The 26,227-nt window shown below is 41.5% G+C and overlaps 1 protein-coding gene across 1 annotated transcript in view; it reads right to left on the reverse strand.

The window, feature by feature from the left end:
* LOC121867234 (collagen alpha-1(IX) chain-like) overlaps positions 1–25,353 on the reverse strand; it is a gene marked incomplete at its 5' end in the record, with an annotated part of 213,025 nt that extends 187,672 nt beyond the window's left edge. The window contains 2 exons of the mRNA XM_042367086.1: positions 8,221–8,394; positions 25,129–25,353. Of these exons, the coding sequence (XP_042223020.1) occupies positions 8,221–8,394; positions 25,129–25,353 (399 nt within the window). The remainder of the gene's footprint in view (positions 1–8,220; positions 8,395–25,128) is intronic.
* Between the last annotated feature and the right edge of the window lie 874 nt (positions 25,354–26,227).

Consider the following 26,227-nt stretch of genomic DNA (forward strand, 5'->3'; position numbering starts at 1 on the left):
TATCATCCATGAATCTATCTAGCCTCCTTTTGAAACTTTCCAGAGTTCCCGCACTTACTACAAAGTTGCTAAGCTTGTTCCACTCGTCCACCACCCTATTTGTGAACCAGTTTCTTCCTATCTCCCTCCTAAACCTAAACTTATCCAACTTGAATCCGTTGCTCCGAGTCCTATCCTGCTCGGATATTATAAGAACTTTTTCTATATCCCCTTTATTGATTCCTTTCACCCACTTAAATACTTCTATCATATCTCCCCGCACTCTTCGTCTTTCTAGGGAATGCAAGTTAAGTTTCTTTAACCTATCCTGATATGGAAGGTTTCTAAGTCCCTGAATCATTTTTGTCATTCTTCGCTGCACCGACTCTAGTGAATTTATATCCATTCTATAATGGGGGCACCAGAACTGAACCGCATAATCGAGGTGCGGCCTAACTAGCGCAAGATATAGTTGCAATAAGACCTCTGCACTCTTGTTACTTACACTTCTAGATATAAAACCCAATACTCTGTTTGCCTTATTTCGAACATTAACGCACTGTTTTCTAGGCCGTAGGTCCGGGCTTACAAGTACCCCTAGGTCTCTTTCACAAGTCGACTTCTCTAGGTTGATGTTGTTCAGGCTGTATACATTATAAGTATTTGTTCTTCCAATATTAAGTACGCTGCACTTGCTGGTGTTGAATTTCATTTGCCATTTTCAGACCACCCCTGCAGTTTATTTAGATCCTCCTGTAATGCATTTGCATCCTGCCCTGAATTAATTTGCCGCCCTATTTTGGTGTCATCCGCAAACTTGCTTATGTCACTGCTGATCCCAGTATCTAAATCGTTTATGTAGATTATGAACAAGAGTGGGCCTAGTACTGACCCCTGGGGAACCCCACTGGTTACACGGCCCCACTCAGATTTAACACCATCTACGCTGACCCTCTGCGTTCTATCGGTGAGCCATGATTTTATCCAATTTAAAACTTTCCCCTCGATACCATGAGCCTTAATTTTTCTCAGAAGCCTCTGATGCGGTACTCTGTCAAATGCTTTGCTAAAGTCTAAGTAAATAACATCGTAATTTTCGTCATTATCTACTACCTCGAAGACTTTCCTAAAAAACGTTAGCAGATTTGTTAGACAAGATTTTCCCTTTGTAAACCCATGTTGAGAGTCGTAGATTAATTTGCTTTTCTCTAGATGCGATCGGATGCTATCTGCTATAATTGATTCAAGAAATTTCCCCACTACTGACGTCAAACTGATCGGCCGGTAATTTGACGCTGATGCTCTGTCTCCCTTTTTAAATATGGGTACTACATTCGCCTGTTTCCACAACTCTGGCACAACTCCAGTGTCTAATGATTTTGTAAATAAATTTACGAGGGGTCCGCTAATCTGTTCCCTACACTCTTTTAAGACTCGAGGAAAAATTTCATCCGGCCCTGGGGATTTTGTGTTCTTTAGTTTATTTATCTTCTTAAGAACATCCTCTTTTCTGATGGTGATATTCTTTAATTTCTCTTCTTCCTTTCCCTTAAATATCAGTTCCACCTCCGGAATTTCATCGCAAATTTCTTCTGTGAAAACTGATAAGAAGTAGCTGTTCAATGCTTTGCTCATGTCTTCACTGCCATTTATCAATTCTCCCCTCCCTGACTTTAAAGGCCCAACTTTGTCCTTGACCTTTGTCCTATATACCTGGAAAAATCCCTTGGGATTCGCCTTGGATTCTCTTGCTATTTTGATTTCATAGTCTCTCTTTGCTTTCCTTACATTTTTCTTAACATTCCTAGATAGTTCATTATACCTGTTTCTGAGCTGCTCCTCCCCTCCCTTTAATTTCTTATATATTCCTTTCTTTATTCCTATGTCATGTTTAAGTTTTCTGGTCATCCACCTTGGCTCATTCTTGTTTGACCTAATTTTTCTGTATGGTATATTTTGTTCTTGTGCTTTATGTAGTATACTGGTGAATATATTATAGTCATGATCAATTGTTGTGTCATCTATGACCTCACCACTTCCTACTGGGAACTGACGTGACTGTTCCCAGGTGACCTCACCTAGGTACCTTCTTAACCCCTGATAATCCGCCAACCGAAAGTTTGGGACTCTGACCATATTGTCATTGTTTTTCGTTTCCCAATTTAGGGTGAACCTGATTTCTCTGTGATCACTGTTACCTAGTTCTTCCCCTACTGTGATATCTCTGATAATATTTTCTTTATTTGTTAATACTAGGTCTAATATATTGTCACCTCTAGTAGGTTCTGTAATTAGTTGTTTCAAAAAATTGTCCTGTACTGCGTCTAGGAAGTCTTCAGATTCATAGTCGCCTACAATGTTGTCCCAGTCAATATTTCTGAAGTTGAAATCCCCCATAATGCATAGGTTGTTATATTTTGCTGCCCTACTCATTTCCTGCCATATGGGCTGAGCTGCTTCTTTGCTAAGACTTGGGGGCCTGTAAATCACTCCCATAATTAGTTTTTCTCTTCCTTCCGTGATTTCTACCCACACAGACTCGGTTCCTATTTCACCCTTTATTGAATTATTAGTACAACATTTTAATGTATCCTTGACGAAGAGTGCGACCCCTCCCCCCTTCCTACCTTTCCTGTCCTTGTGGTACTCTGATAAAAAATTTTTGCTCGCCAGATTCATCTAAGTTTCGGTGATTGCTATGACGTCTACATTCTCGGTACATACAACCGCTCTCAGCAAGTCTATTTTATTTCTAACGCTCCTACTGTTTGTATAGTATACATTTAAACCTACTCTTCCCTGGTCCTGTTTTACCCCTTGTCCTGAGCAACTAATTTTACTTCCCAGGACCTGCTTGTTTTTTGATTCCCACTTTCCCCGACCCCTCTCTACTGGCGAAACCCCAGTATTTGCCGACCTCAGCCAGAATGGAGCCTACATCCTCTTGGAATGCAAACAAAACATCTCTTCCTTGATTGTGAGCTTACAGTTGAGGAATATGTGAAACCACTCTTGGTCCTTAAGTCTAGTAGATTGCACTTCAGAAGATTCGACACCAAGTTGTTAGAGTCTTTGCTTGTACAGTAAGACTAAGCTGGCTTGTCTAAATATTGTTCGATTAGAATCTTCAAAGGAAGTTTTAGTCTCATTGATGTATGCCACCATTTCAGAGAACGCCAGTTGGATATGCATCGTTTTTGTCAAGGTTCTTTGTGTTTTCTCATATGCCTTTGCACTAAGATAAGCTCTTTCTCTATTGTACAGTGCAGCTAAGCAAGTTGGGTGATATTTCATCTCTTGTGTCACTACATCTCCTGCACTAAGTTTAACAAGGATTCTTTTGTCAGTGAGTGTCTTTGCACATTCGTTGATTCTGTCATTGAGTTTCATTGTCATTGCTTGCCTGAGAGCACTCTCTGGTGCTGGCTTGTCACACAAAAAGCATTCTGTTGTGGTTTTTGTGTCTCTTGGCTTTCATGGTACCTTACTTCTGCAACCTTCATCACTGTCAACTTCAGAGGTAGTTGTTATTTTGGGGGCTCTTTGCGACAATGTGTTGTTAAACCTAATTCTACAGCTCTCATGATATTTTTCTTTATTTTTCCTCGATGTCTCAGCAATACCATTTCCATCATCTAGCCTTTCCATATCAAGCCTTATTGGAAGGGCATTGGTTGAGTTGAAAAGAGGAATATTCTTGGATAATTTGCTGTAGTAGGGTTAGTCTTTGAAGATTTTAATTTTTCCTTCTTATCATCTTGACATAGACAGCACTTGGCCCAGTTTGTTTTCCTTTCAGGATTACTTTTAGGACCAATATTCATCGCCATTGTGGTACAGAGCCGAGGGTTTATCCTTTTACCACTCTGTATCAGATGTACTTTCCTGTATTGGATACAAATAGGTTCAAGCAATTGTTTGCCCTCCACTTATCCCGATCATTCATGCAGTATCATTTAAGTCTTGTGTGATCTGTACACCATCCGAATAACTTTAACCCCATTATCCTTGGCTCGGCTCTCCGGCTCTGGCACATATTTCATGTAGATCTACAATGAAAACGTGGATAAGATAAATCTCGATAAAATCACACGGGAATAATAATCATCCCATTGCTTGGGAAAAAAGCTTAGAAGTATTCAAATCATCTTGTGTGACATAAAGACTTCTGGTTGAAGCTAGTTTGATTAGGGAATTAAAATCAATAAACATTAGTGATGGTCAGTTCAAAACTGATAATATGTTACATAAATGTATTTGTCAGTGGCCCAAGGTTAAAAATGCTTTGAAAACCTTTGATCTAGATGTAGGATAGTTATTTAGTGGGTCCCTTATTTTTGACCTGACCTGACTAGTCACGTCGCCCCTTCTCTTAAGCTCCTCTACGTGTGTGTTGGTGTTGGTGTGGGGATTAGTGGATAACATCATTATGACCTGACCTCATGTTTAATAAGGTCACCCTGTATATTTAAGCCTCTCTCTGTCCATGTAATCCAGTTGCCTCTGAAGATGTCTTGAATAAAGACGAAAGCTAAGGTTCTATGTTGTTTCCCTTTTCCCGTGTGATTTTATCAAGATATATATATATATATATATATATATATATATATATATATATATATATATATATATATATATATATATATATATATATATATATATATATATAATCTTTACTGTGAGTTTCGTACTTAGCTGACACTGAACCCAATGCTGAGTTTCACAGCAGTGTTTGTCGCCAGTGTGCCCTGGTAGTGTATTGAAATTCACTCTTTATAAGCATATTTCCTTTGAATGGTATCCATTTCAGAGTTTTCAACACAAAATTCAGATTTTGCATACTCAAAAACATGGAAATCAACACTGAAATCACCTGAATTGATGAACACAATAATTTTTATGCCAAAAAGAAAATTCTGACTTCCACATTTGGCGACCATCTTGGAATTTTGAATGTACAATCAGGTAGATTTGATAACTAACTCATTTTGAATCTTCATGTCAATTTCATATATGTATCCCCGTTTGCAAGATTCACTTAGAAATGGACACTTTGCTGCTTCGCTATAATGTTGCATGATCGAACTAACACTGTGAGTATTATTGTAGTACACTAAAAATTCACCACTTGATGACTTGGTGGCAGCGCGGTGACCAGTAATGAGCTTGTTATCAGATTACTAATTTTCTCTAATTCACCATTTCCCTGTTTATTTTACATACTGGTATTTCTGTGAGTTTGTCTTGGTGTTTTTTCACTAAATTACCCAGTTTTCTATGGTGGGTAACTCACGGTCACCACTGTATCTCTGGTTAATTTCTCTACTTCCACTCTTATTTCAACTGACTAGTGACCTAAGGTAACTGTTACTTAACCGTTAGGCGTTTCATTCAATTTAATAAAGTTGATATTTTCCCTCAATTTCCGACGTAGGCGCCAATAATAAGAGTAGTTTCTTCGCCAAGGTAACCATGGTGATATTATGAGTCATTCACTGACGAATATATTATTTTATAGAGCCAGGTACGGCACGTCTACACGCTACATGCTACCACCGGTGTATGTTTACAGCAGGGGTACAAGTATATGAAATAAGTGTAAGTTTACTGTTGATAACAACAGAGATACAAGTATATGAAATAAGTGTAAGTTTACTGTTGATAACAACAGAGATACAAGTATATGAAATAAGTGTAAGTTTACTGTTGATAACAACAGAGATACAAGTATATGAAATAAGTGTAAGTTTACTGTTGATAACAACAGAGATACAAGTATATGAAATTAGTGTAAGTTTACTGTTGATAACAACAGAGATACAAGTATATGAAATAAGTGTAAGTTTACTGTTGATAACAACAGAGATACAAGTATATGAAATAAGTGTAAGTTTACTGTTGATAACAACAGAGATACAAGTATATGAAATTAGTGTAAGTTTACTGTTGATAACAACAGAGATACAAGTATATGAAATAAGTGTAAGTTTACTGTTGATAACAACAGAGATACAAGTATATGAAATAAGTGTAAGTTTACTGTTGATAACAACAGAGATACAAGTATATGAAATAAGTGTAAGTTTACTGTTGATAACAACAGAGATACAAGTATATGAAATTAGTGTAAGTTTACTGTTGATAACAACAGACATACAAGTATATGAAATTAGTGTAAGTTTACAGTTGATAACAACAGAGATACAAGTATATGAAATAAGTAAGTTTACTGTTGATAACAACAGAGATACAAGTATATGAAATAAGTGTAAGTTTACTGTTGATAACAACAGAGATACAAGTGTATGAAATAAGTGTAAGTTTACTGTTGATAACAACAGACATACAAGGATATGAAATAAGTGTAAGTTTACTGTTGATAACAACAGAGATACAAGGATATGAAATAAGTGTAAGTTTACTGTTGATAACAACATAGATACAAGTATATGAAATAAGTGTAAGTTTACTGTTGATAACAACAGAGATACAAGTATATGAAATTAGTGTAAGTTTACTGTTGATAACAACAGAGATACAAGTATATGAAATTAGTGTAAGTTTACTGTTGATAACAACATAGATACAAGTATATGAAATAAGTGTAAGTTTACTGTTGATAACAACAGAGATACAAGGATATGAAATAAGTGTAAGTTTACTGTTGATAACAACATAGATACAAGTATATGAAATAAGTGTAAGTTTACTGTTGATAACAACAGAGATACAAGTATATGAAATTAGTGTAAGTTTACTGTTGATAACAACAGAGATACAAGTATATGAAATTAGTGTAAGTTTACTGTTGATAACAACAGAGATACAAGTATATGAAATTAGTGTAAGTTTACTGTTGATAACAACAGAGATACAAGTATATGAAATTAGTGTAAGTTTACTGTTGATAACAACAGAGATAGAAGTATATGAAATTAGTGTAAGTTTACAGTTGATAACAACAGAGATACAAGTGTATGAAATTAGTGTAAGTTTACTGTTGATAACAACAGACATACAAGTATATGAAATTAGTATAAGTTTACAGTTGATAACAACAGAGATACAAGTATATGAAATAAGTGTAAGTTTACTGTTGATAACAACAGAGATATGAAATAAGTGTAAGTTTACTGTTGATAACAACAGAGATACAATATATGAAATAAGTGTAAGTTTACTGTTGATAACAACAGAGATACAAGTATATGAAATTAGTGTAAGTTTACTGTTGATAACAACAGAGATACAAGTATATGAAATTAGTGTAAGTTTACTGTTGATAACAACAGAGATACAAGTATATGAAATTAGTGTAAGTTTACTGTTGATAACAACAGAGATACAAGTGTATGAAATTAGTGTAAGTTTACTGTTGATAACAACAGAGATACAAGTATATGAAATAAGTGTAAGTTTACTGTTGATAACAACAGAGATACAAGTATATGAAATAAGTGTAAGTTTACTGTTGATAACAACAGAGATACAAGTATATGAAATAAGTGTAAGTTTACTGTTGATAACAACAGAGATACAAGTATATGAAATTAGTGTAAGTTTACAGTTGATAACAACAGATATACAAATGTATGAAATAAGTGTAAGTTTACTGTTGATAACAACAGATATACAAGTATGTGAGAGAAGCGTACGTTTACTGTTGATAACAACAGAGATACAAGTATATGAAATCAGTGTAAGTTTACTGTTGATAACAACAGATATACAAGTATATGAAATAAGTGTAAGTTTACTGTTGATAACAACAGATATACAAGTATGTGAGAGAAGCGTAAGTTTACTGTTGATAACAACAGATACCAGTATATGAGAAATGTTTAGTGTTGTTAACTGTGTTATATTGAGAGAATCAAAGTTTGGCAAATTAATACAAGAGCTGAATGTTACATGCTCCATATACAAAATCTTAAAAAAACATATAAATTAAGTAGTAAAACAGAAGAAGAAAAAATTAATGATTGAAATAAAAAAAACACATCAAAATGCATATTTTAAGAATGCACAAAAAATTACTGTTCAGAAAAAAAACGCTCATGAAAATTCTATTGACAAATATCGTTAAATGAATATTGCAATAGATTACATTTTAAAGTAATCTCTGTAATAATAAGTGGTTACTTACATGAAGTCAGCATCATCAGTGGTGTAATACAGTATAAAATGGGCTTTACCTGTTATCTGTCTCACATACAGGTTGCAGAAGACTTCTAAACTTACTGGAACGGTGCGAGAAGAATCTTGCAGCTTTGCAATATGGATATTACCATTGACGTCTATGGGACCAAAGGGGTCAAGTGGTACTTGCGTCGTATTTTCACAGTCAAGGTAGAGCGTCACACTATCTCGGAACACACCGAAGTGAAGCTTATGCCAGTTTGTGTCGAAGGCACTCTGTCAGGACGACAAAAACATTAGTTTGATTAAACATTCAGCTTATTGGGAGCAAGTGTATGGTTCAGTACATAACACAACATATAATGAGATAATAACTTGAACAAGCGTATGGTTCAGTACACAACACAACATATAATGAGATAAAAACTTGAACAAGCGTATGGTTCAGTACATAACACAACATATAATGAGATAATAACTTGAACAAGCGTATGGTTCAGTACACAACACAACATATAATGAGATAAAAACTTGAACAAGCGTATGGTTCAGTACATAACACAATATATAATGAGATAATAACTTGAACAAGCGTATGGTTCAGTACATAACACAACTTATAATGAGATAAAAACTTGAACAAGCGTATGGTTCAGTACATAACACAACTTATAATGAGATAATAACTTGAACAAAATTCACCAAAACAGAAAAAAAATCCAGTCAACTGTGGACACACCAGAATGAAGGCAACATCCAGTCAACTGCGGACGCACTAGTGTGAGGATAACGTCCAGTTAACTGTGGACACACCAGTAAGAGGGTAACATCCAGTTAACTGTGGGCACACCAGTATGAGGGTAACATCCAGTTAACTGTGGACACAGTAGTTTGAGAGTAACATCCAGTTAACTGTGGACACACCAGTATGAAGACAACATCCAGTTAACTGTGAACACACCAGTATGAAGGCAACATCCAGTTAATTGTGGACAAACTAGTATGAGGGTAACATCCAGTTAACTTTGGACACATCAGTATGAGGGTAACATTAGCTAATGATTACACACACACACACATTTGGCTAAGTTTTGGCTCGTAAAAACATTTAGAGCATGTTATATAAAAGGTTTAAATAAGGAGAAACATAGTTGCTGTAATAACTGGAGTGTGGAGAAAAATTAACTGATTCTCTAATTTGTTTGATATTTTAAGACATCAGTACTAGAGGGAGGAAAGTATCGGTTACGAGTGATAGACAACAGTTATGGAGGGAGGAAAGTGTCGGTTACTAGTGAAAGGCAACAGTTATGGAGGGAGGGAAGTGTCGGTTACAAGTGATAGACAACAGTTTTGGAGGGAGGGAAGTGTCGGTTACTAGTGATAGGCAAGAGTAATGGAGGGAGGAAAGTGTCGGTTACAAGTGATAGACAACAGTTATGGGGGGAGGAAAGTGTCGGTTTCTAGTGATAGGCAACAGTTATGGAGGGAGGAAAGTGTCGGTTACTAGGACGGGGAGAGAAAAGTGTCGGTTACTAGTGATAGGCAACAGTTATGGAGGGAGGGAAGTGTCGGTTACTAGTTACTAGTTATAGGCAACCGTTATTGAGGGAGGGAAGTGTCGGTTACAAGTGATAGACAACGGTTACGGAGGGAATAAAGTGTCGGTTACAAGTGATAGACAACAGTTATGGAGGGAGGAAAGTGTCGGTTAGTAGTGAAAGACAACAGTTATGGAGGGAGGAAAGTGTCGGTTACAAGTGATAGACAACAGTTGTGGAGGGAGGGAAGTGTCGGTTACACGTGATAGACGACAGTTATAGAGGGAGAAAAGTGTCGGTTACTAGTGATAGGCAACAGTTATGGAGGTAGGAAAGTGTCGGTTACAAGTGATAGAAAACAGTTATTGAGGGAGGAAAGTGTCGGTTACAAGTGATAGAAAAAAGTTATGGAGGGAGGGAAGTGTCGTTTAGTAGTGATAGGCAACAGTTATGGAGGGAGGAAAGTGTCGGTTATAAGTGATAGACAACAGTTATGGAGGGAGGAAAGTGTCGGTTATAAGTGATAGACAACAGTTATGGAGGGAGGGAAGTGTCGGTTACTAGTGATAGGCAACAGTTATGGAGGGAGGGAAGTGTCAGTCACTAGTGATAGGCAACAGTTATGGAGGGAGGAAAGTGTCGGTTACTAGTGATAGGCAACAGTTATGGAGGGAGGAAAGTGTCGGTTACTAGTGATAAGCAACAGTTGTGGAGGGAGAAGAAGTGTCGGTTACAAGTGATGAACAACGGTTATGGAGGGAGGAAAGTGTGTTTTAAGTGATAGACAAAAGTTATGGAGGAGGAAAGTGTCGGTTACTAGTAAGCAACAGTTATGGAGGAGAAGTGTCGGTTACTAGTGATAAGCAACAGTTATGGAGGGAGAAAAGTGTCGGTTACTAGTGATAAGCAACAGTTATGGAGGAGAAAGTGTCGGTTGTATGTATATTATGTGGATTAGTATTATGTATTATTATGTATGTCCATTATATTTATAGACATAGATGTGTGGCAATGTTATGACCATATCCACAGGTATTTAAGTATGGAAGCTAAATATGCAAGTGTATGGAGGAAGGAAGTAGGGCAGTGTGAGTAAGATAAAAATATAGGTGTTTGTGTTATAGAATGAAATGAAGCAGTCGTGGTTTTACTGAGATAAGATATGTAAGAAGATGGTTACTATACAATACAGTGATGACAGCAGTTATGGAGAGAAGAAAGTGTCGGTTACAGTGATGGACAACAAGTTATGGAGGAGAGAAATTGTCGGTTACTAGTGATGCAAGAAGTTATGGAGGAAGTATGGTTAATGATAGGCAACAGTTATGGAGGGAGAGAAGTGTCGGTTACTAGTGATAAGCAGCAATGTTATGGAGGGAGAGAAAGTGTCGGTTACAAGTGATAGACAACGGTTATGGAGGGAGGGAAGTGTTGGTTTTAAGTGGTAGACAAAAGTTATGGAGGGAGGGAAGTGTCGGTTACTAGTGATAGGCAACAATAATGGAGGGAGGTAAAGTTTCGGTTACTAGTGATAGGCAACAGTTATGGAGGGAGGAAAGTGTCGGTTACTAGTGATAGACTACAGTTATGGAGGGGGGGAAGTGTCGGTTCCTAGTGATAGACAACGGTTATGGAGGGAAGTGTCGGTTACTAGTGATAGACAAATAGTTATGGACGGAGGGAAGTGTCGGTTATTAGTGATAGGCAACAGTTATGGAGGTGGAGTGAAAGTGCTGGTTACTAGTGATAGTACTCAGTTGTGGAGGGAGGAAAGTAAGTCGGTTATGCGATAGACAACGGTTATGGAGGGGAGAAAGTGTTATTACAAGTGATAGACAACAGTTATGGAGGGAGGGAAGTGTCGGTTACTAGTGATAGACAACAGTTATGGAGGGAGGGAAGTGTCGGTTACTAGTGATAGGCAACAGTTATGGAAGGAGGGAAGTGTCGGTTACTAGTGATAGGCAACAGTTATGGAGGGAGGAAAGTGTCGGTTACTAGTGATAGGCAACAGTTGTGGAGGGAGGAAAGTGTCGGTTACAAGTGATAGACAACGGTTATGGAGGGAGGAAAGTGTTGGTTTTAAGTGGTAGACAAAAGTTATGGAGGGAGGAAAGTTTCGGTTACTAGTGATAAGCAACAGTTATGGAGGGAGGGAAGTGTCGGTTACTAGCGATAGGCAACAGTTATGGAGGGAGAAAAGTGTCGGTTACTAGTGATAGGCAACAGTTATGGAGGGAGGAAAGTGTCGGTTACAAGTGATAGACAACGGTTATGGAGAGAAGAAAGTGTCGGTTACAAGTGATAGACAACAGTTGGTGGAGGGAGGAAAGTGTCGGTTAGCCAGGTGATAGGGCAACAGTTATGGAGGGAGGGAAGGTCGGTTACCAGTGATAGGCAACAGTTATGGAGGGAGGAAAGTGTCAGTTACTAGTGATAAGCAACAGTTATGGAGGGAGGAAAGTGTCGGTTACAAGTGATAGACAACGGTTATGGAGGGAGGAAAGTGTTGGTTTTAAGTGGTAGACAAAAATTATGGAAGGAGGAAAGTGTCGGTTACTAGTGATAGGCAACAGTTATGGAGGGAAGCGGTTAACAGTGATAGTAACAGCAGGGAGGGGAGGGGGTGTCGGTTACTAGTGTGATAGGCAACAGTTATGGAGGAGGAAAGTGTCGGTTACTAGGTGAGAGGGCAAGAAGTATGGAGGGGAGGGAAGTGTCGGTTACTAGTGATAGGGGCAACAGGTATGGAGGGAGAAAAGTGTCGGTTACTAGTGATAGGCAACAGTTATGGAGGGAGGAAAGTGTCGGTTACTAGTGATAGGCAACAGTTATGGAGGGAGGAAAGTGTCGGTTACAAGTGATAGACAACGGTTATGGAGAAGAAAGTGTCGGTTAAGGGGATAGACAACAGTTATGGAGGAGGAAAGTGTCGGTTACTAGTGATAGGCAACAGTTATGGAGGGAGGGAAGTGTCGGTTACTAGTGATAGGCAACAGTTATGGAGGAGGAAAGGTCGGTTACTAGTGATAAGCAACAGTTATGGAGGGAGGAAAGTGTCGGTTACAAGTGATAGACAACGGTTATGGAGGAGGAAAGTGTTGGTTTTAAGTGGTAGACAAAAGTTATGGAGGAGGAAAGTGTCGGTTACTAGTGATAGGCAACAGTTATGGAGGGGAGGAAAGTGTCGGTTACTAGTGATAGGCAACAGTTATGGAGGGAGGGAAGTGTCGGTTACTAGTGATAGACAACAGTTATGGAGGAGAAGTGTGCGGGTTACTAGTGACAGACAACAAGGTGGAGGGAGGAAAGTGTCGGTTACTAGTGATAGGCAAGAGTAGGGAGGGGGAGAGTGTCGTTACAAGTGATAGACAACGGTTATGGAGGGAGGAAAGGTTGGTTTTAAGTGATAGACAAAGTTATGGAGAGAGGAAAGTGTCGGTTACTAGTGATAGACAACAGTTATGGAGAGAAGAAAGTGTTTGTTACAAGTGATAGACAAATGTTATGGAGGGAGGAAAGTGTCGGTTACTAGTGATAGGCAACAGTTATGGAGGGAGAAAAGTGTCGGTTACTAGTGATAGGCAAAAGTTATGGAGGGAGGAAAGTGTCGGTTACAAGTGATAGACAACGTTATGGAGGAGGGAAAGTGTCGGTTACTAGTGATAGACAACAGTTATGGAGGAGGAAGTGCGGTTACTAGTGATAGGCAAAGGAAGGAGGGAAGTGTCGGTTACTAGTGATAGGCAACAGTTATGGAGGGAGGAAAGTCGTTACTAGTGATAGGCAACAGTTGTGGAGGGAGGAAAGGTCAGAAGTGGTGAGAGACAACGGTTATGGAGGGAGGAAAAGGTTTTAAGGACAAAGGTGGAGGAGGAAAGTTTCGGTTACTAGTGATAGGCAACAGTTATGGAGGGAGGGAAGGAAACATAAAATGCTGGTGGAGGGAGAGAAGTGTCGGTTACTAGTGATAGGCAACAGTTATGGAGGGAGGAAAGTGTCGGTTACAAGTGATAGACAACGGTTATGGAGAGAAGAAAGTGTCGGTTACAAGTGATAGACAACAGTTATGAGGAGGAAAGATGGTTACTAGTGATAGGCAAACAGTTATGGAGGGAGGGAAGTGTCGGTTACTAGTGATAGGCAACAGTTATGGAGGGAGGAAAGTGTCGGTTACTAGTGATAGGCAACAGTTATGGAGGGAGGAAAGTGTCGGTTACAAGTGATAGACAACGGTTATGGAGGGAGGAAAGTGTTGGTTTAAGTGGTAGACGTTATGGAAGGAGGGAAAGTCGGTTACTAGTGATAGGCAACAGTTATGGAGGGAGGGAAGTGTTTGCCATTATGATAGGCAACAGAAGTGGAGGAGGGGAAGTGTCGGTTACTAGTGATAGGCAACAGTTATGGAGGAGGAAAGTGTCGGTTTTAGTGATAGGCAACAGTTATGGAGGGAGGAAAAGTCATTAGTGATAGACAACGGTTATGGAGGAGTGAAGGTCGGTTACTAGTGATAGGCAACAGTTATGGAGGGAGGAAAGTGTCGACTTAGTGATAGGCAACAATGCAGGAGGGAGGAAAGTGTCGGTTACAAGTGATAGACAACAGATTAGGGAGGAAAGTGTTGGTTTTATGGTAGACAAAAGGGAAGGAGGAGAAGTCGGTTACTAGTGATAGGCAACAGTAGGGAGGGAGGGAAGTGCGGTTACTAGTGATAGAAATAGTGGTGGGGGAGGGAAGGTCGGTTACTAGTGATAGGCAAATAAGTTTGGAGGGAGGAAAGTGTCGGTTACTAGTGAGAAAGGTGGAGGGAGGAAAGTGTTGGTTAAGAGTGATAGACAGTTATGGAGGGAGGAAAGTGTTGGTTTTAAGTGGTAGACAAAAGGGTAAGGAGAGAGAAAGAGGTGAGGAGAAAGTGGGTTACTAGTGATAGACAACAGAGGAGGAGGAAATGCACAGGTGATAGACAATACAGTGGAGGGAGGGAAGTGTCTTTAGTGATAGACAACAGTTATGGAGGGGAAGTGTCGGTTACTAGTGATAGGCAACATAGGGGAGGGAGGAAAGTGTCGGTTACTAGTGATAGGGCAACAGTTATGGAGGGAGGAAAGTGTCGGTTACAAGTGATGGACAACGATTTATGGAGGAGAAAGAAGTGTTGGTTTTAGTGGTAGACAACAGTTATGGAGGGAGAAGTGTCTGAGACTAGTGATAGGCAACAGTTATGGAGGGAGAAGTGTCGGTTACTAGTGATAGGCAACAGTTATGGAGGAGAAGTGTTGGTTTTAAGTGGTAGACAAAAGTTATGGAGAGAAAAGTGTCGGTTACTAGTGATAGGCAACAGTTATGGAGGGAGGGAAGTGTCAGTTACTAGTGATGACAACAGTTATGGAGGAGGGAAGTGTCGGTTACTAGTGATGAGCAACAGTTATGGAGGGAAAAGTGTCGGTTACTAGTGATAGACAACATTATGGAGGGAGGAATGTTGGTTTTAGGTGATAGCAAAAAGTTATGGAGGGAGGAAAGTGTCGTTACTAGTGATGAACAACAGTTATGGAGGAGAAAATGTCAGTTCAATAAATAAACAGGTTATTATGGAGGGAAGAAATGTCGGTTACTAGTGATAGACAACAGTTATGGAGGGAGGAATGTGTTACTAGTGATGAGCAACAGTTATGGAGGGAGTGTGTTATGAAAATTATGGAGGAAAGTGTCGGTTCTGATAGACAACAGTTATGGAGAAATGTCGGTTACTAGTGATAGAACAGTTATGGAGGGAGGAAGTGTCGGTTACTAGTGATAGGCAACAGTTTATGGAGGGAGGAAATGTCGGTTACTAGTGATAGACAACAGTTGGAGAGGAGAGGTGTCGGTTACTAGTGATAGACAAGAGTTATGGAGGAGGGAAGTGTCGGTTTCTAGTGATAGACAAAGTTATGGAGGGAGAAAGTGTCGGTTATCGGTTAATAGTGAGTGACAACAGTTATGGAGGAGGAAGTGTCGGTTACAAGTGATTGGGGAACAGTTATGGGAGGGAGTGAAAGTAAGTAGCAACAGTTGCGGAGGGAGGAAGGTCGGTTTAAGTGATATGCGTTATGGAGGGAGGAAAGTGTCGGTTACTAGTGATTGGTAACTGTCATGGAGGAGGAAAGTGTCGGTTTAAGTGATAGACAACAGTTATGAAAGGGAAGAAAGTGTTGGTTACAAACAGTTAAGGGAGGGAGGAAAGTGCTGCTTTATGAGTAGACAAAAGTTATGGAGGAAGGGAAGGTTACGAGTGATAGGCAACAGTTATGGAGGGAGGAAAGTGTCGGTTACTAGTGATAGACAAGAGTTATGGAGGGAGGAAAGTATCGGTTTCTGAGGATAGACAAAAGTTATGGAGGAAGCGAAAGCCGAGCCATTAGTGATAGGCAACAGTTGGTGGAGGGAGGGGAAGTGTCGGTTACGACTGGAGACAAAGAGTTATGGAGGGAGGAAAGTGTCGGTTAAGAGTGATAGGGGCACACAGTTATGGAGGAGTGAAACTGGCGGTTGGCGAGTGATAGGCAACAGTTATGGAGGAGGGAAGTAAGCCGGTTACGAGTGATAGACAACAGTTGGTGGAGGCAGGGAAGTGTCGGTTACGAGTGATAGGGCAACAGCAGGAGGGAGGCAGCAAAGTGTCGGTTACAAGTGATTGGCAACAGTTATGGAGGAGGAAGCCGGTTACGAGTGATAGGCAAACAGTTAAGGAGGGAGGGAAGTGTCGGTTACGAGTGATAGACAACATTTATGGAGGAGGAAAGGTCGGTTACAAGGATAGGCAACGTTTATGGAGGGAGGATAGTGTCGGTTACTAGTGATTGGCAAACAGTTATGGAGGGGAGGAAGCAAGCCTACGCTTGCTATAGGGCAACAGTTATGGAGGGAGGGAACTGCCGCAGGTTACGAGTGATAGACAACAGTTATGGAGGAGGAAAGTGTCGGTTACTAGTGATTGCGCAACAGTTATGGAGGGAGGGAAGTTTGGTTGGCCAGTGAGTGATAGGCAACAGTTATGGAGGGAAGAAAGTATCGGTTACTATCTTTCTGCCTCATTTACACACAATTGCAGGGTCTCAATTGTCTTTCATACTATTGACAACACAACAAATATAACCGTACTCACTTTTGATCTGTTTTATTCATTCTATTTTATTCTCCTATTTCAGCTGATATTAATATTGAAGCGGGGCCTTCTCAGATGGGTCCCACTGGTCTGGAAGGTTGTGGACCCCAGGGCCGACCTGATCTAATCAAGTTAATGGGGCCTCAACTGACGCCACCGCGGTTGCTGGGGGATCGGCTCTTTTCACACTTCATTTTTCCAACATTCGCGGCCTGAGATCCAATTTTTCCTTCTGTGGAGCACCATCTATTAACCTCTTCCCCCGACCTCTTACTACATTCCGAACTTCAACTGTCCAAAGCAGCCTAGGGGATTTCAATGTACATCACAGAGAGTTGCTCTGCAAGGGACGACCCAGGTGGAGCTTAATGATTTGGTACAAATAATCAAACACCCTACACGCGTTCCTGATCGACACGATCAACTTGCTAACATTCTTGATCTTTGTTTTACTTCTAACCCCTCACACTATTCGTACTCAATTTCTGCCCCCTTAGGGTCTTCTGATCACAATCTTATTTCTATTAAATCAAACTGGGTACGACCGCCTCCCCACCCCACTAAACGTCAACAATGGCACGATCGGAGGGCAAGCTGGCAATCCTTGCGTGAATTCTTCACGGACTTTCTTTGGGATGAATGTTGCTTTTCCACTCGGGACGCCTCTGTACAGTATGTGCTGACAGCATTGCAGGTTATATAGGGTGGCATGAATGCATTTATCCCATCTTCTACTAAGACTTTCACATTACAATCATCGTTTGATCGCTCCTGCTCTCTTCCTTGCAGGGTGAGAGATAGGGCATATCGAGCTATGAAACTATCTCCTTCTCCTATTACCCACACCTCTTTCATTACTTCTAGGAATCATTGTAAGGCTATTCTTCGTAGGGCCAAACGGAATTTAAAAAAAAGAAAGGCCGCTGTCCTGACTAATTCATCCTCTAGTAAATCCTTCTGGTCCTTAACCAAAAACATCTGTAACAACTTCTGCACTCCTTCTTTTCCTTCTCTCTTCCGACCTGATAACTCTATAGCCAATTCTCCCCAAAGCCAACCTCTTTGGCACCTTATTCTCCTCTAATTCCACCTTAGACGATTCTCACTCTATCACTCGTACCCCAGCTCCTCCTACTGAATCTATGCACTTTCCTATAATCTCCACTCGCAGGGTTGCCGGTGTGTTATCCAGGTTGGATGTGAGTAAGGCGCATGGACCGGATGGAATATCCCCCTCGTGTTCTGAGGGAGTGTGCTGAAGCTCTGGCCCTGGGGCTTACTCGACTCTTTCGCTTCTGCCTCAAAACCCAAACTTTCCTTTTCTTAGAAGCATGCCGAAGAAGAGTGACCATTCTAGTCCCTCTAACTATCGCCCCATTGCCCTAACTTCATTCCTCTCTAAGATTTTCGAAACTATCTTGAACTCCCATTTTCTCCGTCACCTTGAAAGTCATTTTTCTTTGTCGGATCACCAGTATGTAGCCAGGCGAGAGCTACTGGTGATCTGCCACTGCACCCATCTTTGGTCATCCTCTCTTAGGGATTATGGGGAAACTTTCGTCGTGGCCCTCGACACGCCTCATGACTCTCCGAGTCCCAATGAATCACTCACGTCATGTCTTTTTCATCAGTGCATTCGCCCAAGCACTGGATGCAGAGGATGATATAGAAGGCCTTTTACGCCGACATCGACAGAGTGCTAACCTCTATCCCCAGAGAAGATAAGGTTGTGCTCCTTGGTGACTTAAATGCCAGAGTTGACAGAGATGCTGACATTTGGCAGGGAACCATAGGGAGAAAGGGACCAGGCAGGTGTAATCCCACCGGCCTAATCCTCCTAAGCAAATGCGATGCACACAACCTCACTATCACCAATACCTTGTTTAGGCAGGCCGACAAGTTCAAGGGTTCGTGGCAACACCCAGGATCCAAACATTGGCATCTCATTGACTACATCATTGTCAGAAAAAGATAGCCGAGATGTCCTCATCACCCGAGCCATGCGTGGCTCAGACCACTGCGACATTGATCATCTGCTCATCAGAGCCACGCTATCAATTCACGCCGCCTCAAAACGGCGAAGGCAGCAAGCCTCCAGAAGAGGTCTTAACACTAAACGTCTGGAGGATATAGCAGTAGCACATGCTTTCAGAGAGCAGCTCGAACATGGGCTGATAAACAACCCTACAACAAACAACCCAAATCCCAGTGCAGAATGGGATATTCTCGACACTGTCATGACAAAAACCTGCAGAAAGACCCTCTGCCAAAGTCGAAAGAATAAACCAGGACTGGTTTGATGAAAATGACCCGAAAATCAATGTACTCGTCGATGATAAGCGATGATACCTTTCACAAGAAGAAAGTGGCGGCCCAGCATGAACTTCACAATCTAAAGAACGACTGGTTTTAAAAAAAAGCCTGTGAACCACAAAAATTTACAGATCAGCACAAGATGCACAAATGTTTCAATTCCACTAAAATATTTTATGAGCACATCCCCCCTCCGCTCATCCGAAGGTAACTCCCTAATTAAAAACGATGAAGGCATCCTTCAGTGCTGGAAAGAGCATTACTACAGCATCCAGAGCTGACCAACCTCAGCTATCCTCCATCCCTGGATGAGGTAGCTACTGTCATCAAACAGATGGAAAATAACAAAGCCTCAGGACCTCATGGAATCCCAGCCGAAATGTATAAATAAGAACATAAGAACATAAGAACATAAGAATGGAGGAAACTGCAGCGGGCCTATTAGTCCATACTGGGCAGTCGCATTTACACCCACTCCCTATTGCTCATATATCCATTCAACCTATATTTGAAGCTATCCATCGTATTCGAGTCAATAATGATGTTAGGCAACTTGTTCCATTCATCCACGACTCTATTTCCAAACCAATGTTTACCTATTTTGCGCCCAAATCTAAATTTGTCTAATTTAAAACTATTGTTAAGAGTTCGCTCCTGGTTGGATAGTTTGAGTACCTTTGTTATGTCCCCTTTGTTTAGCCCTGACTTCCATTTATACCCCTCTGTCATATCGCCCCACACTCTACAACTCTGGAGGAAGTACAAATTAAGATGCTTTATCCTGTCTCTGTACTCGAAGTTCCTAATACTCGGGATTATTCTTGTCATTCTCGTCTGTGGAGGATCTCTGCTTACCAGCTGTGTCCACTCTCCTGGAGAATATATGGAAAGGAGAAATCCCCCAAGCTCTTAAAGATGCCTCTATCATCAATATTTATAAGAACAAGGGAGACCGGTCAAACTGTGGCAACTACCGCGGATCTTTCTGCTGTCCATAGCTGTCAAGATTATCGCCCGAGTCCTCCTAAACAGACTTCTTCCTGAGGCCAAAAACTTCCTCCCAGAATCTCAATGTGGCTTTAGACCATCATGTGGCACCACTGACATGATTTTTGCTGCCTGCCAGATACAGGAAAAGTGTAGAAAAAAGCGTCGTGACCTGTACATGGCTTTCATCGACCTAAGCAAGGTCTTCAACTCGGTGAACAGGGAAGCCCTCTGGTGGACCCTCCGCCGTTTTGGCTGCCACAAAATTCATCGCCATTGTGAGGCAACTCCATGATGGCAATGAACGGCACCGTCCTACACAGCCCAGTCTGAGTTCTTCCCCATCCAAGTGGGATTAAACAAGGGTGTGTACTGGCACCAACTCTCATTTCCATTTTCTTGGCTGCCTTCCTTACTAGTGCCAGTGCCAATTTTGCTGGTGGGGTGGACATAGAGTACTGGGTGAAGGGGGTGCTTTTCAATATAAGACGACTCCAGGCAGACGACCTCACCCTTGTCGCTCACACTGATCGCGACCTACAGAAAATCCTGAACACCTACGCAGATGCATATGCACACTTCGACCTTGAGGTGGATGTACGTAAGACTCAGATTCTCTTTCAGTCTGCCCCTGGTTCAGACACATCTCCACCATCCGTCCAGTTTAACGGTACTACCCTCTCTAATGTTACCCACTTTCGGTATCTCGGCTCCCACCTGTACACCAACGCGGACATCGATGAAGAGATTCAGCATCGGTTCAGATGTGCATCTCAAGCCTTTGGCAGACTCCAAAAGCGTGTCTTCAGCTGTAGGGAGTTGAAATTATCTACAAAGTTACATATATATCGAGCAGTGGTCCTCCACACCCTGATATATGGCAGCGAGACATGGGTCACATACAGGAGGCACCTCAAAGCACTTGAAAAGTTTCACCAACGTAGTCTACGTTCCATTCTCCGAGTTCGCTGGGAAGACAAGAGAACAAATGCCAGTATTCTTGCTGACACCAACTGTAGGAACATCGAGGCTACCATTATAAATGAGCAACTACGCTGGGCTGGTTCTGTTACCAGCATGGACGACAGTAGACTGCTAAAGCAGCTACTTTACAGTCACCTGGCGGACAACTGAAAAGGTATGAGAATAGTCTTAAAACAAACCTAAAACAGTACCAAATCGACCCCCCCTCACCTGGGAGACAATTACTTCACATTGTAACCCTTGGAAGAGCACCAGACAAGAAGGTGTCAATACTTTTGAGTTAGCCCGACTGGAAACCGAGGCAGACAAGCACCAACGTCGGAAAGACACTACCGTCGCCCCTCCCGCACTAGCTGTAGCCCTCCACATGTGCAACCTCTGTGACATGTCGGTCCCGTATCGGCCTCTTTAGTCACCCCAAAACTCACTAATGAAGGTGACATCCCTAATAACTCATATCATTGTATTATAGCTGGATGATCGTCATACTCGATTCCGAGTGACAGCAAAGTAGGAAGTAGTAGGACAACAGTACCGGAGAGAGGGAAGTGTCGGCCACTACAGCCGTTCACTTAAACCTTATAGTACGTCCTCTGGGGATGGGGGTTATATTAACAGTCAATGACTAAAAGGTTTCAGCTCTTGGACTGCAGGAACTAGCCTTAGAAAGGAAGGAATGTCTAGTCTTATGAGTCATCGACGCTGGGTTTGGGTGGGGCGGCGGAGCGACCCATTGTCGTCGCCATTGTTGAGATCAGACAACAATTATTGATGACCAAATAAAAACCTCGCTTCATGCAATACGGGAAACTAAGGTTGAATAAGAATCACCATTTTAAGACGTCCTAGTCAGTGTATTTTTATTTTAAGACCGTTTAGTATAGACATCACTGTTGGGGTGATTTAACATTTACTGACCAAACATAATTCTTGTTTCATTCAATAGGTGGTATTCACTTTGTTTTATGATAACCATTTTAAGAAGTCAGTGATGGTTGGTTTATGATCTTAAGACAATTAAGTCCAGAATCCAGCAAACTTGAGGTCAGACAACAATATAGTGATTGACTACTTCTCATAACGTTACTAACCAGCTTCGTACCAGTGATGTTGTTGAACAATTCTTCATTGATTTTAGTGCTTTATTTTAGCCTTCATTACTTCAGCTTTCATAATATCAGTGAACATAGTTTTTAATCTAGTCTTTATAATTTAGCTATCGAATGAGGAAATAATGATAGTCATGAAGTTGACAGTAAAAATATTATATTCGCCAGCCTAAGTTTTCATTCATTTTCCACATTTAAATATATGAAGTTATGACACATAAGTCATAACTTTACCTTTTTCTTCTATAATTACATGCTATTCTCTTGAATAACATACGCATATGTCATACATCAGTGGTCACTCACTGCCTCATTGTCATACATCAGTGGTTACTAATCTGCCTCAGTGTCGTACGTCATTGGTGACTCACTGCCTCAGTGTCATACATAAGTGGTCACTCACTGCCTCAGTGTCGTACGTCATTGGTGACTCACTGCCTCATTTCATCGTGGTCTCTGCCTCAGTGTCATACTCAGTGGTCACTCTGCCTCAGTATCGTTTGTCAGTGGTGACTCACTGCCTCATTGTCATTCATCAGTGGTTCTAACTGCCTCAGTGTCATACATCAGTGGTCACTTACTGCCTCAGTATCGTTTGTCGTGGTGACTCACTGCCTCATTGTCATTCATCAGTGGTCCTAACTGCCTCAGTGTCATACATAAGTGGTCACTCACTGCCTCAGTGTCGTACGTCATTGGTGACTCACTGCCTCAGCGTCATACATCTGTGGTCACTTACTGCCTCAGTATCGTTTGTCAGTGGTGACTCACTGCCTCATTGTCATTCATCAGTGGTCTCTAACTGCCTCAGTGTCATACATCAGTGGTCACTTACTGCCTCAGTATCGTTTGTCAGTGGTGACTCACTGCCTCATTGTCATTCATCAGTGGTCTCTAACTGCCTCAGCGTCATACATCAGTGGTCACTTACTGCCTCAGTATCGTTTGTCAGTGGTGACTCACTGCCTCATTGTCATTCATCAGTGGTCTCTAACTGCCTCAGTGTCATACATCAGTGGTCACTTACGCCTCAGTATCGTTTGTCAGGTGACTCACGCCTCATTGTCATTCATCAGTGGTCTCTAACGCCTCAGCGTCATACATCAGTGGTCACTTGCTCAGTATCGTTTGTCATGGTGACCACTGCCCATTGTCATTCATCAGTGGTCCTAACTGCCTCAGTGTCATACATCAGTGGTCACTTACTGCCTCAGTATCGTTTGTCAGTGGTGACTCACTGCCTCATTGTCATTCATCAGTGGTCTCTAACTGCCTCAGCGTCATACATCTGTGGTCACTTACTGCCTCAGTATCGTTTGTCAGTGGTGACTCACTGCCTCATTGTCATTCATCAGTGGTCACTCACTGCCTTAGTGTCATATATCAGTGGTCAGTCAGTGTCTCAGTGTCATACATCAGTTGTCACTCACTACCTCAGTGTCATATATCAGTGGTCAGTCACTGCCTCAGTGTCGTACGTCAGTGGTCACTCACTTAGGGTTGTCATATCTGAACATTCAAAAAAGAGGACGCTCCCGAAGACATCCCCCCCGCCCGGCACACACAGGCTACTATACAACATACAGTACATGGTATAGAAATCTTAAAAAAAAAAATTACCTTTTGCTTAAGGCTGAACATTTTCATTCCCTTGCTGCAGTCTTTCCCCCACTGTGTGTGTGACTTGATGTACCCATGCATACTTTTCTGTAGATCGGATCTTTTTCAGTATTGGCTGATTGTTTTAAAAAGTATAGAAGTCACTGCAAGGTGTTTTCGGAAGTTGTACTGTACTGTCAGAATGCCTTTCATTGTTTCATCATTCAATTTGTTCCTTTCTGTGTCCATTGACTTTGCATCAGTGAAAAACTCTTTCTACATTTGCATTGTGAGATGATATAGCAAGGAAGAATTGTGCAATTCTTAGCAATTCTGAGTGGCATTCAGTGTTTTGATTTTTCAAAGTATCTGGTCCACTTTTTGTGTTGGCAGATTACTAAATTCTTCATCACTCTTGTAATCTTCCACAAACTGCTTCAGGTTACTAACTTGGTCAAAGCACTTCATCAACTTCTACCCCTTATCAATCAAATATTTGACAGCTAAGTTGACAACACCGTACAGGCGTACAAGTGACTTATCAGCTGACGAAAACTGAACGAGATCTCTACGGTTTCCACCTTCTCTCTCCGTCATTACAGTTTCATGTTTTTTCCGTGGAGAAAATGATGGATGCTGAAATTCCGGACTTTTGAAGAATTTAAAATTCTTCCGGATGAAGATTTCGAGACCTAAATGGAGGACATGTCCGGGAAAATACGGACGTAGTACTCACTGCCTCAGAGTTCCAGCGTTATCTTTAAAAAAAATTCGTTACTCGAAGATAATCAGCAAGGCGGTTTCTTTCCCCTCTGTATCGTATTCTAGTTTTTCAAGTAAGGGATTACGTTAGCAATGTGAGACACAGACTATCCTTTGCAAGTGTTTATTCATGAAATGGAAAGCAGCAGTAATCTGGAGCTGACCATTAACTCTATATTTGTCGTTCTCATTTACTACCTGTACAATGTTTTTACCTATTATTAAGATTAACACCTAGCCTTTTTAAGTTCACCTTAATATTTAGCTGCATCATTAGCTCTGATAATGCAAGACATGATTGACTGACTACCGGAAAGAGTAACCTTTTTGCTCTCCTTTACAGACCGGTGGACGTCAACCTGCATCTGCCCATACACTCGTCACCACCTTTGGTCATCCTAGCTTGTTTCGTCCATAACCCAATTTATATATTACTAACTTACCAGTTTGGAAATATGAGTTTGTGAGACTCAGGCAACAAATTATTTTGTTTCACTTAAGATGCTCGTGATAAAAAGTGAAAAACAAAGTGTGGTGGGACTACAGTATTATATAGCATGTCACAAACCTTTGCCTGGTCAAACTCTAACGTCTGAAGTGTTCCGTCGTACGCCAGAATGGAGAACTCAACATTCTCGGTGATGGGGTTAAGAGTAACGGCAAACTGCGGCCTGTCCTCAAGGTCATTGATCCTAATGATGTCCCAGGGACCGCGGGGGGGCCGACGAGCCCGGTAGGTGCAGATGAGGGAGAACTCTTGTAGACCCAGCGGGAAGATGTCTCTGCAACACCATGTGGGTTACATACACTGCTTAAAATGTTTAAAATCTGACACCACTTGTCAATTTACCTAGATATTCTTGTCACCAACATTCACTGCCTACCACCATCAGCCTTCACTGTTTGCCACCAACAATCACTGTCTGCCACCATCAACATTCACTGTCTACCACCACCAACATTCACGGTCCACCACCACCATTCACTGCCTGCCACCATGATTTATTATCTGCCACGATCAACATTCACTGTCTGCCACCATCAACATTCACTGCCTGTCAGCATTGTTAACTGCCTACCACCACCATTCACTGCCTGCCACCATCATTCACTGCACCATCATTCACTACCGGCCACATCATTCACTGACTGCCACCATCATTCACTGCCGGCCACCATCATCCACTGCCTGTCACCATCATTCACTGCCTGCCACCATCATTCACTGCCTGTCACCATCATTCACCGCCTGCCACCATCATTCACTGCCTGCCATCATCATTCACTGCCTGTCACCATCATTCACTGCCTGCCACCATCATTCACAGCCTGCCACCATCATTCATTCCCAGCCACCCTTATTCACTACTTGGCATCATCATTCACTGTCTGCCTGCCACCATCATTCACTGTCTGCCTGCCACTATCATTCATTTCATGTCACCGTTATTAACTGCCTACCACCATCATTCACTACCTGCCACCAGAATTCATTGTCTGCCATCCTAATTCAATGCCGGCCACTATTATTCACTGTCTGCCGCCATCATTAACTGCCTGCCATCTACATTCACTGTCTGCCACTACCATTCACTGTCTGTCACTCTTATTCACTACTTGGCATCATCATTCACTGTCTGCCTGCCACCATCATTCACTGCCTGTCT

This window comes from Homarus americanus, unplaced genomic scaffold, assembly GCF_018991925.1.
Source record: "Homarus americanus isolate GMGI-L3 unplaced genomic scaffold, GMGI_Hamer_2.0 scaffold6317, whole genome shotgun sequence".
Taxonomy (NCBI): Eukaryota; Metazoa; Arthropoda; class Malacostraca; order Decapoda; family Nephropidae; genus Homarus; species Homarus americanus.